At 42.3% G+C, this 16,782-nt stretch overlaps 1 protein-coding gene across 14 annotated transcripts; it reads left to right on the plus strand.

The window, feature by feature from the left end:
- Positions 1-2,786: 2,786 nt before the first annotated feature.
- Tmco5a (transmembrane and coiled-coil domains 5A) lies at positions 2,787-16,090 on the plus strand. 14 transcript variants are annotated; one of them, XM_063285296.1, is made up of 13 exons: positions 2,872-2,888; positions 3,395-3,440; positions 4,137-4,271; positions 4,366-4,515; positions 4,939-5,062; positions 6,513-6,563; positions 7,261-7,332; positions 10,257-10,313; positions 10,702-10,761; positions 11,227-11,270; positions 12,234-12,291; positions 13,690-13,730; positions 15,703-16,090. In XM_063285296.1, exons 3-13 carry the CDS (start codon positions 4,213-4,215, stop codon positions 15,899-15,901), a joined length of 915 nt encoding a protein of 304 aa, XP_063141366.1. In that variant the 5' UTR covers positions 2,872-2,888; positions 3,395-3,440; positions 4,137-4,212; the 3' UTR covers positions 15,902-16,090. The 14 variants fall into 14 exon arrangements, with proteins under 14 accessions (XP_063141368.1, XP_063141371.1, XP_063141367.1 ...); XM_063285294.1 differs by having other exon boundaries at positions 2,873-2,888; positions 11,227-11,288; XM_063285295.1 differs by having other exon boundaries at positions 2,874-2,888; positions 11,224-11,270.
- The last annotated feature ends 692 nt before the right edge of the window (positions 16,091-16,782 follow it).

Consider the following 16,782-nt stretch of genomic DNA (forward strand, 5'->3'; position numbering starts at 1 on the left):
TTTTAAAGACACAAAGTTGGGGATATGAGGCTAGATCTGGAAGGGTTTAAGCAAAGGCCTTGATTAAAATAAATTATCTGAGAACCTGGACAGATGCCCAGAGGTTAAAAGCACGTGTTGGTCCTGTAGAGGGCCTGCGTTTGGTTCCCAGGACCCACAGGACAGCTCACAACCAACTGAAACTCCTTTTCCACAGCATCTGACTCCATACTCTGACCTCTACAGTCACCAGGCACATACATGGTGCACAGACGTGCATGCAGTCAAAGTACCCAGACACGTGAACAGTTCTAAAACTAATAATAATTTTAAAATAGATTTGTGGAATTCTTGGAGAATAAATAACACATCTTAAAAAACAGTTATTGTTATAAGATAAAAATCCATGATAAATCCTTTTGGTTATTTACTGTTATAATAGCAGTGATTCAATAAATTTCATTTTGAAAGAAATATGTGTCTTTTGTTGGTTCAAACTCAGTTTATTGGATATTAAACTGAATTACATCTGAATTCTGACTTGCATATAATTAAAAAGGAAAAGTCAAGCTGGGTCAAATGACAATGTTATCTCCTAGATAGATAGATGATAGACAGATAGATAGATAGATAGATAGATAGATAGATAGATAGATAGATAGATAGATAATACAATGCAGGGGGTGTATATATGTATATATGTATAATCTATTTCTATCCCTATCTCTTTTCAGTAGCTCACATTTATGCTTTTGTGAATTCCAGAAATGTGTTCTGAGGGGAAATCCAGAGGTTTTATAAATGAACCTAAGTTTTACACGATAATTGTAACTACAAACGCAAAAGTGCACAGAGGATACAGTGTATTTGAGTAATAATTTTCTAAAACCATGTCCTAGACCGTCACTCAGCTATGAGCCTCAAAACCAGGCTTCCTTATAGAAACATCCAATATACATTCAGCAACCTTCAAAGAGAAGACACACAAGGTGAGCAGAGACGATAGCCTTCTATGTCCCACCCACGCCACCAAGCAGCGTGAGGAGCCCAGCAGCTTCCACAGGGGCTCAGGTGCACCTACCTGGCCAGTCCCCATAGCAAATGGGCACAGACCCAACAACTCCAGCGGGGGCTCCCAGCCTGGAATCGGGGCAAGAGTTTCCCAGCAGAGTTACAGACAAAAGCAGAGACGTTATTGACAGCAGGGAGTGAGACAAGGAATGACTCTCAGCCACTCTTCCCCCGGAGAGGGAGGGCATAGAAACTTTACCACGGAGAACAGCTGCTCCGAGAGCTGCACTGGGTGTTAATCAAGCCATCTGTGGTCTGCAGGAAGAGGCTTGTATCAAAACCTTAACCTGCCCCCAAGGCCCTGTTTCCACCTTGATTTAATGATTCTCACTGGTAGCAATCTGCCGTCTTCATCCCTGCAGGGCCCCAAGCTGGAGGTTCTGCCACTCACCCAGCTTGCTTCGGTAGCCCCTCAAGGAGAAAGGCTCCCCTGGAAGGAGACTCGCTCGGCTTTATTTTAATCCCAGTTAAAGTCCCTATCCAATCCATTAACAGCTGCAATAACCTTGGTCCAGGGCATTTCCTGGCGAAGCTATAACCAGCTGGGGTTAATGAACTCTCCCTACCATCAATTCCTGGGAGAAGCCATTGGCCTGAATTGTTACTTAATTACTCTTCTGTGTACAGCTTCATAAAGCAATGAAATGCCTTCTTTCAGGAGATGGTAATGGGGGTCATCAGAGGTGGTTAATTTGACGAATAGTTTGCTAGAAACTTCAGTATCTTAAGAACTCAGCCCAGCTCACAAATCACCTCATGGTGCTCCTCTCTGAGTAGAGGCCTGGAAGTTGACAAGTTTCTGACTCACAGAAGATGCTACTGGCTGTGAATAATTCACCGACATACACACATTCGGGTATAGAGAATGCATATTCTTTATTTCCTGTGAATGATTTTCCATTAAAGCTCGCAAGAGAAGACATAGTGGAGCTAATTCAAGATAATGTCAGGAATTACTGTCAATATCAAAAATCTCAGTCTTCGGTGGGTGATTCTTAATCTGTAAAACTCAGACCACCGCAAGCTTAGATGTACCCATGAGGCTCTGCAGACAAAACTGGGTCTTTGTGGTATTGTCATACCTGCTAGTCCCTGCATTCATCTCAGCACAAGTTCCCAGGTCCATGGATGAAGCCTCATCACATACTGGCATGCTACTTTCAAACATGGGAAGCTCCATGGCGTTCTCTGCACCATCCAATTTAAAATCACAAAATCCTTCCTTTGCAACTCCCTTGGTCCCTCCCCCCGATACCCTTCACCTGTTCATATGTTCACATTCTCGTTTGATGAAATCAGCACACACATACACATACACACACACACACACACACACACACACACACACACACACACATCCCAAAATGTAAAGCCTTCACAAATGTTTTGAAGACACTGGTACTTTTACTTTCCAATACTCATAGGACAAATGGGTTGATAGTTGGGCACATGGTGACATCACCATGGCCACAAGACCAAATTCCCCATCTTCATACCACTTGGGCAAAAGGCAGTGCTATTTGCCACAGACATGATAAGGAATGCTGTCCCTTTTTGCTGCCTAGAAACCAGACTCCCTGAAGCATGCCCATGCTTAGGGCAGACTTAGCAGTAAAGCCCACACACTCACAGAGGTTCTAACCCTGGAAAGATAACAAGAACCAGTTGCCTATGGCACCACTGTGACATGCTGCCTCCCCATCCTATGGCAGTTGGGGAGTCATAAGCCTGTGGAAGGTTGTGATATTCCATTGGCTGGTTCCAGTGGGAAGAGGGGAGAATCTTCAGAAGAATCTCCTGACTAGGGCAGGATCCGAAAGCCAAAGCACATCAGTAGAAGGGAGGTAGAGTTTGTAGAAGAGGCTACAGGGCAGAGAGGGCCACAGACTTCCTTTTCTACTTGGTTTTCTGATCCCTGATTAATACTCACACACTTCCCACCAAGCTTACAGTGGCTGGAGACTGGGGAACATCCATGACCTTCCAGGGCAGTGATACCCCCATATCTGTGTCCTGAGACCTTTAAGAAAGCAGCAGTCATGAAGAAAAGAGACTTAAGAAAAACTGATGACCTCTGTTTCTTCCTAGTATTTTTGTTCAGATTTCCAAATTGTGTTTGTATGGCAAACAGCCACTAGGTGCACTTGTTTGCAAGACAACTTACGGAACTTTCCCAGCAGATTTCTGTACCCTCACTTCCTGACACAGCGTCAGATGAGAGCCAGAGTCTTTGTCATGTCCAACCCAGGGGCTATGGAGGGAGAAAACCAATTCATTTACTTACTATGTCCAAGATGAATGGACCCATTCCCCCTGCTCATAACCACATCTCTGTTGACATTACAGGGGTCTACAATGGAAGAACGCAAGGAAAATCACCTTGACTATGAGTAAGTAATGGCAACTAGGAAAGGCCGTGGCCCACGCACCAGGTGGGAGGCAGGTCTGCCACTCATACCTTCTCCAATCTTCCCATCACTTCTCCCTTCTTCCCTCCACCCATCCCTGAATCACTCCACCTCACTACAGGAAGTGGTAACTACTATAAATTCTTCCATACAAACCAGCTCTCCCAAGACAGTACTTTATTTTCCAATACCATGTTTTGTGCCACCCAAAATAAGACACATGGGTCATGCTACTCTATTCCTAGTTAACTCTAAAGACAATGAACTAGAAAAAGTTTAGTGTGAGCCTCCCTTGACTTAGGCGCTCCTCTTAAAGTTATCCTCTCATTCATGATTTTTTTTTTCAAAACTGATGTTTGTCCTCTCGAATGATGTCCCTGAAATATAAGATGTACTCACTGAAATGGCCCTCCAATCTCAAACATCATAATCGGAAAGTCAAAGAGAAATGGAATCAAGGAGGGAAAGATTGAAGCCCTATTATGGGAGTAGAAGCTTCAGTCTCTGAATAAAGCTAGACTAACTCAGAAGTGATGGAGCAGGTGCCTAGATAAAAATAGTCAATAAAAGTGTATTGCATAAGCATGTTTTGAGAACAATTTAGGAAAAGGTTGCCATGGGAAACAGTTCTCTCCAGTACAGGGCTATTTAAGGAAGTAAAGATTCTCTTGAAATCAGACTGCAGATGCATCGTTCTCTCGAGATGTCCCGTGATGGGTTGAGAATCATTGAAACATTGTAGAGTGTGATTAAGATGTATGAGTTTCCAAGAAATGAAAATGGGAAAGTGTGCTCCGAGGAAGAACAGAGGGGGTGAGCCACCTATCTCCTGGAGCGCCCAGTTGGCTCAGAGAATTTTGCTCTTGAGATAACCAGCCCTTGTTCATTTGGGGGGCTGAGCCTACAGGTCAGAAAAAATGGAAATCTTGAGATTGGCCCAATCAAAGAAGAACATTATCAGTTTGAACATGGACCTCGAAAGGGATATGCAGAGAATAGATGAAGCCAACCAGGAGCTTCTTCTCAAAATACAAGAAAAAGAAAGTGAAGTCCAGAGGTGAGTCTTATGGTTCATGAAGGAAGTTCCCAGCCTGAAATACGTGGGGGTGGAGGGAAAGAAATCAAACTTCAACTTACCTCCTTGCTCTAGAGAACTCTGCCACATGTAGCAAACAACTCCCCCTCATTCTGACAGATCTCCATAGGAAGGACCCTCAAACCCAGCAAGCTTGAAAATATATTTACTTTATAACCCAGGCAGAGCTTACCTTGAGTTGAACACTGAAGTGTTTGGCCTGGGAATAAAGCAGATTTTTTCTTTAGCTTGTAAATAATCTGATCCTATGAGTCTGAGAAAGATGGGTTGCCAACTAGAGATGCACATGGAGACATCGAAGTGATCTGACACCAAACACCGGAGTTTTATCACTTCTGAAACTGTCCATCATGGGTCCTCATGGATTGTCCTTGCATCATCCAGGCTGGAACATGAGATCACCCAGACTGGAGACCCTGCAGAAGACGAGGAATGGGAAAAGGAAAACTACACAGTGATGGAAAGAGAACAAGCTCTGCAGGAGCTGGAGGAAGAAACAGCCAGACTGGTAAGCACACTACTAGGGAAGGGACTCCATGGGCTTCCTTCTGGCCTCCCCATAGAGCACAACTTCCCCTCCCCCACCACAACAGAGCTAATCTTTCTTTAATCTTAATCTGATAATAAATTTAATTTAACCCAACATAGCTGAAGTATCATTTCAATATAAAATCAATCTAAACATACAACTAACACGTTTTATTCTTTTAAAAATGTTTTTTAGATTATAATTACAACATTCTCCTCTTCCCTGGCCTCCATTCAAACCGTCCCATGTACCCCTACACTGCTCTATTTCAAATTTGTGGCCTCTTTTTTCACTAATTGTTGTTACATTCATATCTACATATACATATAAATTATGCACATTCCTAAATACATAAATATAACTTCCTCAGTCTGTAGTGTTCTTGCGTGTGTGTTTTCAGGGCTGACAGTTTGGTGCTGGATGACTAATTTGTGTGTTCTTTCCTGGGAGAGACTACTTCTCTCACTCATTATTTCTTAGTTGTGTGTACTATTGTGTGGGGTTGAGGTCCTCATTGACATGAGCATGTCTGTTGGTGGCATCCCTGTTCGAGTCATGTTCTGGTATTCATGTTGGTGAGACTTGACAGAAGTAGCTTCTGACATTTCTGGGAGACACGACCTCACAGAAAATCCCCCATTCCTCCGGCTATTACAAATTTTCCTCCAGCAAGATCCCTGAGCCTTCAGTGTAGGTTATACTGAGGACACAGCAGATGGGACTAGAATCAAATTTCTGCATTTCAGTCAGTTGTAGTTTTCTGTAATGGACTCTGTCAGTTGCAAAGAGATGTTTTCTTGATGAGGAGTGAGAGCTGCATTTGTCTGTGGATATAAAGACAAACAGTAGTTTGTGAGTAAATAGCGTTTGCTTTCCTCTACCACCCACTTCACTAGCCCTGAGAGGTTGGGTAGGTGTCAGTACCTGGCATTATTTCCTCCTTGTTGAGCAGGTCTTAGGCCCAATTACAGAGCTGTTGGTCACCACTACAGTATGAATGCCACTACTATACCCTTAGGGTTATCACGCCATACTCATTGCTATTGTGATTCAAGGTGGCATCGCTGGGTAGAATTGTTGGCTGCCTCTCTCATTTGGAAGCTTCCATAATGGCTTCTGACACTGTGAAACCTAGTTCTTGGATTGGAGGCTTTTAAGCTGATCTTTTTGCATACAAAGACTATGACCATGCATGGGAGGGAATTGGGAAGAGCAGGGTTTCTTGGACAACATTCAGTACTGGAAACATTAAGTAACTGTATGCTGCTGATTAGTTCAGCTGTGATTTGATTTCAAGATCAACTTACATTGTACCAATAAGTTCAAACTTCTGTAAGAAAATAACTTTATGAAACAGGCATATCAACTGAATTAAAGCAAATGATGTTATTTTGATCCAAACTGACACTCTGGTCCTTTTGCTCTCTAGGAGAGGAAGAATGAGACTCTGGTCCACAGTATTTCAGAACTTCAGAGAAAGGTAGGGCCAGGCTCCACAGCATCCTCATTCCCTAAAGGGCAAGAAAAGGAAAGTAAACTGGGAAAGAACCCGTTTGACATGGATCCCACTCTCTGACACACATCCCTCAGGCTAAGGCTTGTGTCAAAAAAGCCATGAAAACTTTCTGCAAGTGTGGAGCGGAAGGAGTAGTGGATGGACTGTTTAATGATCTCAGTAGTTCTCCATTCTATCACAAGACAATTGATTCCAGTAGACACTCTGTTGAAGTGCCTAGCCAAAACCTTTACAGGAAGTTAATTGTACCTTCCTAGCATACCCACAGCTACCCTTAATCTCCAAGGATTTACTCTCCCAATCCCTTCACATTGCAGAGAACGTAACACTAGTGTCCACTCTGGTCCACTCTGCAACCCTGAGTAGACCACACTGAACTGGGGCTTGGAAGAAGTGCTTGCTTACCATGACTAGGTCACAAGACTAGTAAAAAGGCACAGATAGAACACAGATGTTTCCATAGGACATAGGACACCAAGTATTTCCTATCTCCCAAGGGTCATCTCCTTGAAGCTTTTGTATAGCCATAACTCAACCGACCAAGAGATACTTTTTCTCTCTGATATTATTATTATTGTTATTACTATTATTATTATTATTATTAAACATCATAATCATTATTTATGTTTGTATCTTAAGTGTGTTTTTTATTTGAAACTAGCTTACAAGGAAATCGCAAAAGATAGTCAGGTGTGAACAAGGTGATCTGGAAAGAACCCCAGAAGAGTCCAAGGTAAGTGCTAAAGCAGTTTGAGAGTGGGTTCGTATGGCATGGCCAGCGAACAGTCGTCAAGCTGAACATGATCATCAGAGTAGCTGAACATTCATTCTTTAGACTTTGGCCTGTATCAGACTTGACATAGCCAGACACTGAGTCTCTCTCTCTCTCTCTCTCTCTCTCTCTCTCTCTCTCTCTCTCTCTCTCCCTCCACCCCCTTATTCAAGAATTTCTCTCTTTAGCAAATTTTATTCTCCTTTCTTTTGGGAAGGACAGAGCACCCATGAGTACAAATTCTGGGGGGGAGCAGAATTCCCCCGTTTATTCCCTGGCTCCCACACTTAGTCTGGTGTGTGTAATTAGGCTGTCACATCATGCTCTCACAGTATAGGTTGAGGAACAAATGAGATTGTGTGAATAAAATCTTCTTTCCTCTTCTTTTCTCTTTGTGTTATATGGATGCTCACAGAGTCATCTAACAATTTTGAGTTTGTTACTTAAAAGTCTGGTTGAAGTTACATAAAAATTTAATAAAAGCAGACCTGGGATCTGTATGTCTTTGGAATGTCAAATAAATTATATTTATTGATTTCAATCAAAAAAAAGGATGTGTTGGCTTAGTCCCTAAAGTATTTAAGGGTCTATATTTTCTAAACATACTATAAATGTGTAGCATTTCCATATAAATATTGGATCTAAAGACCCAAACCCAACTACAATGTATCTAATCAAAAGTGCAAGAGTTAAAGACAGTCTTTTGGAACTGACAAAGCAGACGATATTCTCCCTTGACATTTTCTCTAAAATTAACTCTTTATCCTAATCCAAATTCCCTATACATTCAAAAAATTAAACATTTGAAGCTTCTGAAGAAATGGAGACCCTAATAGAAGCAGAGAATGGCATATGTGGAATCCTTGTTCCATCTTCTGCTGCCCAGCTTGGTACTGGGGTCCACATACACAGACAGTGCAAAGCCGGCAAGCAAACCTGACTGATTATACTCCAGTACTGAACATCTGGAAAGAATGGAATGGTGGGTCTGAGGCTACATTGGAAAGAAGATGGAGATTAGACCAGAAATGGTTATCAAGACCTTGACTATGCTTGCCACATAAGCAGTCAGTTTTCTCCCAAGGTCTCTTCTTTTGCAGAACAGAGTTCACTATAGGCAACCCAGACATAATCAATAATAAGCACATTGGGTCTGGCTGTGGTGACTGTCAGCATCTCAGCCTTTGTGATGCTGCCCCTCTCTGCTGTGGAATGGCATTGGCCCTGTGAACCATCTGTTCTGTGGATTTCCGGTGTGATTACCACATGACACAGCATCTCTTTTACTTCTCTTCCTCCGGCATGCAAGGAATCGGGCCAGCCACTTAAGAAGATATCTGCTCCCAAGCCTGATGACTCACACCATGGGCCTGCAAGAATAGCTCTTAGAACATCTGGATGACTAGCCTTGATGTAATTAATTGAAGGGAGAACTAACTGCAGAGAGCGGATGTCAAATCACGGCATCTAGACAGGAGAGGAAGAAGACAGCTGAATAGAGAAGTGTGGTATTTCTGCTCTGCCTCCAACATACACCCAAAATGCAATTCCTCCTCTCCATCTGCTCCCTGCTTCCGAAAGCCACCAGAACAGCTGAAATGGCCTCAGGAAAATCAGTTCCCCTTGCTTCTTATTTCACTCCTAAGCCATAAGCCACCCATTTTCCATATCAGGAGAAAAATGTTCTTTTAGATCACAAATGAGACTTTGTCTTTACACGTCAAGCCCTCCCCTGAGTTCACACTGCAATTACAATGAAGATCCAAACTTCATCTACTAGCTCCAGGGTCCTGTAGTATATCCTAGGCAAATCCTTCTAGAAACTATGGCTGTGGTTCTCAACCTTCTTAATGCTGCAAACCTTCAATATCTCCTGTTGTGGTGACCTTCAACCATAAAATTATTTTCATTACAACTTCACAACTGTAATTTTGCTACTGCTAAGAGTCATAATGTAGGGCTGGAGAGATGGCTCAACGGTTAAGAGCACTGAATGCTCTTCCAGAGGTCGTGAGTTCAAATCCCAGCAACCTCATCATGACTCACAACCATCAGTAATGAGATCTGATGCCCTCATCTGCAGTGTCTGAAAATAGCTACAGTGTACTCACATATAACAATCAAACAAACAAACAAATAAGAGTCATAATGTAAATATCTGATGTGCAGATGGTCTTAGGCGAGTACTGTGAAAGGGTCATTCAACACCACAGGTTGAGAATCTCTGATTCTGTTTTGATTGCCTTTTTTGCAGAGACCACTATTATATTTACTTTTTGTTATGTCCACAACTACAATGAAATCTAATGAAGGCAAAGGGCTCACCAATCCTTGCTTTTCCATGGGGATGGGGTGGGGTGGGGGAGAGGGGGGAGAGGGAGGAGAGGGAAAGGGAGAGGGAGGGAGGGAGAGAGAGAGAGAGAGAGAGAGAGAGAGAGAGAGAGAGAGAGAGAGAGTCAGTTTAGTATAGTGGCCAATATAAAATAGTGTTTTTCCAAATGGTTAAGGAAATAAAAATAGGAAATAAAAAATATAGTGATGGATAAAATTCTGAGCAAAACTTCTGGATCAAACTAACAACAGAGCAAATTCTAGAGCAGGCAGGCCTACACAGAAAAACTCTGTTGTGGGGCAGGAAGAAGGAAAGAAAAAAGCCAAGTTCTTCAAGACTATAATTTTCTAGAAAAATAGCTTAAGAACTATGTATTTGATGTGAAATGTAATAGACCAAGGCTTGACGTAGAGAAGTCTGTTCAGCTGCAAAGCTCTAGATGCTGTGAGGTCCCAGTCGGCTGTGAGCTGATGTGTCAAGAGCTGTCAGCTAAGCGCTGAGATGGCGTCCCTGTCTGGGGCACTTTCATCTGCCGGCCCTTTCTTTTCAACAGGTTAAACTGCAACTGTTAGAGTCTTCCTGTGCAGACCAAGAAAAGGAGCTTGGCAAGGTGGGAACGTCTTCCCGAGAAGGGAAACATCACCTTCCATCAACCTAATACGTCCAGACTCAGGACCATCCTGGACTAACTGGTGGTTTAAAGACAAAAACGACAATAAACACAATTCCTAGATTTTTTTTTCTGCTGAACATTTTACAGGACACATCCTAACATCTGTGTCTACCACATGCTGGTATCTGTTCCTTTTCCAAATTCCCCTAAGTAATTCCAATTTAGACTATATAATATATGATTTATTTGTTCTCAAAAATGAAATGAATTTATACATGCAGCAAAACTTTACACTGTGGGTCTGGAAAGGGGGGTGGAACATATGGACTTCTGCTCTTACAGCAATAAACTGAGAAAGCTTTAAGACTCAACTTTGGTTTCCCAGATAATGGAAGACTATGTGTTCGTGTCTCAGCTCTGTGAAGATCAAGCTCTCTGCATAAAGGTACAGGCTCTCTGGCAAGGGACAGCAGAGGGACAGTTAAGGGACAGAATGAAATGTGCCCAGGTTGCCCAAGGAATACCACCTAGGAAAAAAACTCAATATGGTACTAGGGCAACACTGTGTGGTCATCAGTCACCAGCTCATACTACCCTAGTATACATTGAGCCTTTGTAACTGATCTACTATCTAGGTACCACTGCTCTTAAATTAATAATGAGCATGTCTGTATGTGTGAGCACATCTGTGTGTCTGAGCACATCTGTATGTCTGAGCAATTTCTCTTGGGAACTGACTCCTACTGATGAGTAAGAGAGACAAGGATGAAGTCCTTGAGAGGATGTAGTCGTGGGAAGACCAAGCATCCGTTCTACATAGTCTAGTGAAATGTGTTTGCATGTTTTAAAACATCCTATCATAAAGTATCCAAACAGTAACTAGGGCTCCGTTTGATTCTCTTTAAAGAAGTACCAGGAAGCTTTGAAGAGGATAGAAGAAGAACTAGAGACCGGGTACCTTGAAAGAGAAGTGTGAGCACCGACAAAAGAACATCTTGTGTGGTGGTTAACCCCTCTTGGCTGAGTCAGCATGAACTCTGCCCAGGTCCCCTCTGAAGCTGAATAAGCCCCTTCTTTTGTGATCTGGTTTTAATCAGGGTCTTAAAAGTCTATAGAAACACATCTGCCTTCATAACTTTAGCACATGGCTACATTATAAGAGCACAAACATGAATTTTTAAAAGTGGTGCTGTCTGAAATCCTTGGTAGGAGGAGTGTTCCTTACTGTACACAGGATGACCTAACATTTTCACCATCCTCATGTCTTCTAAATATGTGAGATTCCAACCATGGTACAGGCACGAAATGCACCCTGGAGAGACTTGAGAACTGTGAACTCTACTGAGCTATGAACATTAAAAAGTTAAAATGATGAAATTCTTGCAAACAGGTGTGCTCTCCTCAGATGGAAATAGTACAGAACCAAAACAAGGAGCCACACCGCCATCACTTACCCTTCCTTGTGAGCTAGTGTGACTGAGTATGTGTTTCTGTTTATTAGATATTTAGAGAGACTTTGGCTCAATGATAAGAAGTCAAAACTTCATAGTCTTCTAAGTAGGCTACTTACAAATGACAATGGAGATACAGGTCCTAGGGATAGAATTCCTTGTTCCTGAAGGACACTCTTGGGTCTTTTTAGATGCTTGCTGAACATTACATTAGTTTTTCACTGTGTTGAAGAATGGTATGTCTAGTAAAACATAATAAAAGGAAGGCAGTATCCACAGGTGACTGACATCTGGGTTCTGGAAGAGGGATAAGGTAGTCAAGAAGCTGAGCTTCTGTTTGAACTATATTTAAACAGCTGTATGTAATGGCTATGCTGTTAGATAACGAAGCTTTTAAATAATCATCCTATACATTATGAATAGTTGAAAACTTTGTCCAATCTCTTGTGGCTTCTCTTCCTCCTAGATCAAAAGTCTTAAGCATGGATTCTGAGAGAGAAAAGACTGTAAGCCTAAATGAGAAGGTAAGATCCCATTCCTTCCTCTACATGCCTTCTCATGCCAAGGGGGTTTCCAGGAACCCTAAGTCACCCAGTGGATGCCTGGTTTGCTCACTGAACTTTCCAAATATTTCCCCAAGATGGCAAAGGAGTGGTTTTCTCTCAAAATTTCACCCACACAACTGACAGATTCTCCAAAGCTAACCTAAGACCTAAGAGAAATCCAAATGAAAGCAGAAAGGAGCACTATTTGGGGATATGCTGCATAAAGGGGGAAGATATAGCACATGCCCTTTCTCCCCTGTAATCACAAAAAGCTTTCTGTTCTTCCCAACACAGTCTTGAATCTTCTATAACACGTGGCACCAGGTACCTGCTGCCCTCGTGTAGCTGGAGTTGTTCTCCACCATGCACTCTCAGAGGCTCATCATGGGTTCTCTCTTAGCAATAACCTGAGAAAACTAGCTTTTTTTCCCCAAAGACTATTATAGTCCCATGAGGGTCCACTGGACAGTGATGTTCAAGTCCTTCACACAGGAAAGGCTTTCTGGGCTCTGAACACCTGCCATGTTCTCCAGCCACCTCGGGCCACAGTCATGGGATACATTCCTTTCTGATGGCTTCAAAATGTGGTCATAACTTCTCTTGCTCTTAACTTCCAAGGACGTTTGTTATAAAGGCGATAGAATAGATGAGAACACATTTTGGAAGAGATACATTAAAAAAAATTCAGGCAGCCTCATTTGGAGATTGTTTTAGTCCTTCTGAAACTTCTTGCTTAGGAGGTCACATTTGGAGGATCCCCGTGAACTGGTAAGTTCCTGTTGGCAAAGTAGAAAGTGAATGAACAGGTCAGAGAGCTAGGCCTGGTTTGTAGGCCACATACCAGGTATATTATCACCTATTAATAACTATCTTCCTCTACCTTAGTTCCTCTCTCTCTCTCTCTCTCTCTCTCTCTGTGTGTGTGTGTGTGTGTGTGTGTGTGTGTGTGTGTGTGTGTGTGTGTGTGTGTGTGTGTGAAAACCAAGTCTGGAAAGATGGTTCAACTGCTAAGAGTGCTTGTTGCTCTTACAAGAGGACCCAAGTTCAGTTCTCAGTACCCAAGTCATTCAGCTCACAACCACCTTGAAGTCCACCCTAAGGGATCTGACACCCTCTCTGGCCTCCATGAGCACCCAAACCTGTGTATACATATGCACCCAGAGACACAAACCTGTGTATACATATCCACCCAGAGACACAAACCAGTTTCAGAACAAATAAAATGAATCTTTACAAAGCAATTTTCATCTTTAAAAATCACATCTGTTTGTATATTTGTCAAGAAATCTCAAGGTTTGTATGAACATAACATTCAACTGATGATCCACTAGTGTTATCTTCCAGAAATTGTTTATTTACTATTGGTGTTTCTTCTAGGATGGTTTCATCAGCAACGGGGCATTGAGGTTCAGTAAAAGGTAAGCAATATCTTTTTCCGGTAAATTTCCTGAAAAGCTAAGAAGCCAGGAGCCAGACTTAGCCATTCTGTCAGAAAGCAAAATCTAGACAAGGGCTGGGCAGTGGTGCTCTAATGCCAGCACTTGGGAGCAGAGGCAAGCAGATTTCTGAGTCCAGAGACAGCCTAGTCTATAGAGAGTTCCAAGACAGCCAGGGCTACACAGAAACCCTGTCTCAAAAAACAAAACAAAACAAAAAATCTAGATAAGAATACACACACACACACACACACACACACACACACACACACACACACACACCCCAACAGACTATGTCGCTGATGAATATCTCAGTTCTAATGACCTGACTTCTGACTCAAAGACAAGTGATAAACTCAGCTTCCCAGTGTCAGAAGTTAGCCACTCAGCAGTTGTGAGAAACAGAAACCTCGGTTCCCACAAGAATGTGACCACTCCCACATTTCTTCCTTTTCTCTTTCAGTTTGAAGTAGCCTGATGCATAGAGTTCCCCAGTGGCAATGATAGACAGGAAGTGGGGAGGGGTCGGACCCCCTAGATGCAGGTGTACGCCATCTAACAGCAGGCGTAGCAAAACAGAAAACATTTGTGGAAAGAAATCTCTAATAGCATCCAGCATGCGACAGTTTGTTAACTCTTTAAATGAACAGGGATTCAAGATTTGAACATCTGAGAACATATTGGTCCCGAGGGGAACAATGGGACAGCAAAGAACAATTAGTATTCATGACAGCCCCCCACAGGCAAGAAAAGGTCAAATTGGGTTCCATACAATCTGCTTACACGGGCCTAACGAGACAATATCTAAAGTGGTATCAAATTCAGTTTAGAAAGAGCTCCATCGGGACAGTTAAAATTATTGGGGCTTAAAAGTCAACCCAATTATCTGGAAATTTTGGTTAAGAAAACACCCTTTAATAGCACATACATGAAATATTACCTGTTCCCATATCCTTACGTAGGACACTCCCAAAACAATGAGCAGAGTGCTCCCAGAGCCCAAGGGCTGTTCCTCTAATCCATAACACCAGTGTCCAGTAGGACTCACTCTGACATCTACCACGTTTTATTTCTTAGAATTAGCCATTATATCCTGTCCACACTCCAGTACATGCATTAGGGGAAACTTACAAGGACTTTGCAGATATTTAGTAAACCTGCACAGCATTTAAGCAAAAAAGGTGAGAGCATCTTTCTAGACTTTTTTTTGTTTTGTTGTTTGGCATTTTTGAGACAGGGGTTCGCTATGTTGGTCTCCTACTCATGACCCCGCTGCCTCAGCTTCCCAGGTGCTGCAGTTATAGGCATGTGTACCACGCTTTACCTCAGCACTGATTCTAATCAAATAAAGGTGAACAAACAAGATCTTAATAAAATTAAGAGACTTTTTTCTCTGATACCTGAGAACTGGGGGACCATTTTAAAGTTGGAAGAGTATAGAACATTACACACGATAGAAAGGGATCTTTGTCCATAATATATAAAGAGTTTCTGTAAGTCAACAAACACAAACCACATAATAGGTAAATGGCCAAGAGGAAGGAAACATGTGAGACCAACCAGCCTGTGAACACATGTTCAGCTTCAATATTCACCAAGGAAATGCGAGATGAGACCAGATGAGTTCTTGTTCTGTAATTGTTTAATGGACAGTGTCTTAAGCATCTGGCAAGATCATATTGGAGGAGATGTAGGCCTACAGAAATCCATACAAAGATGCAACTAACTACTTTGGAAAATAATTGCTCAAAAATAAATAAATGAGGGAGAAAAATGAAGTTCCTTTGTGGGAAGTGAAAATAAAACAGGGTCTCCTGGAAAGAATGACTGAGTGGTGGGAGCAGTTATGGGCTGACTGGAGTATGAAGACTTCAGAAGAACTCAAGCCTGAGATTCTGTTCTGTTCCAAGTTTTCTAAGCCCTGATTGATCATTTTTTGTGGTTTCTCTTGCAGGATTTTTCGCTCCCTCTTGTTCTCCACGCTGTTTTTCATCAGACTGCTGGGGTACCTGATCTTCCATTTAAGTTTTATAAATCCCGACCTCCTGGTCAATGCACTGCCCAAGATTCTGAGCAGGGACGTCTTGTGGAAGCTGCGATGTTTCCTCTTTCCATCTCTCACACTTGAGACAGAAGACATGTTACCCCACTGATCCCAGGCTGTACCTGAGGGCAGTGGAAGGCAGAAGGGACACAGGCTCACAAATGGGAGGTAGCAAAATCTGTGGAGGGAAGAGGTTTGCCTCAGTGTTTCCCTTGAGCTTTGCCTACTTAGTGACTGTCTGTCACCATGTCACTTTTCCAAGATTAACCTTGCCCAGTAAAGAACTCTGTCAAAAGTTTCCAGATGAATGAGTACAATGAATGGTACATGGTGGAGAGCAAACATGGTCAATTTGGGAGTTCTATAGATGCTTTGTAAAGCTAGAACTGACCATGGAGTTCCATTAATCTCCAGAATCTAATGACTAGGGTCCCTGGAATGCACAAGATTCTCTACACCTTATAGCAGAACTATATGAAAATTGAAAGTAGTGTCAATTAACCTGCTATGTATACATCCATTAGCAGGCTATGTCACTTACATGTCACATCACACACTAGGAGACTAAGGCAGAAAAATCATGAGCTCAAGACCAGGAGAGGCAATATAGGAAGATCTTCTCTTAATAATAATAGTAATAATAATAATAATAATAGCCAAGATTTATGAGCATAAGAGACTATACTAGGCTGCAAGTAGCCTCAAAATATCGTCAGGGTGACATCTTTATTTCTTTCTCCCTGGTCATCTCCCTCTTAGTTCAAGATGACTGTCACCACCGTAAAGTCCATACTACCCAATTAGGAATCTCAGCAGAATGAAACAGTCTTTGCCAATAACTCTAATAGCAGAACCCAGTGAACATAGACTGGCCCATCTAATGTAAACCGCTTAACCCTATGTTACAATCCCTGTGGCCAACAGGACATACTTCCCAATTGCCTGAGGCATGTGTCAAACTCATTGATAGGGAATGGAAGAGGTAAAAAG

Source organism: Rattus norvegicus, chromosome 3 (genome assembly GCF_036323735.1).
Source record: "Rattus norvegicus strain BN/NHsdMcwi chromosome 3, GRCr8, whole genome shotgun sequence".
In the NCBI taxonomy this organism is placed as follows: domain Eukaryota; kingdom Metazoa; phylum Chordata; class Mammalia; order Rodentia; family Muridae; genus Rattus; species Rattus norvegicus.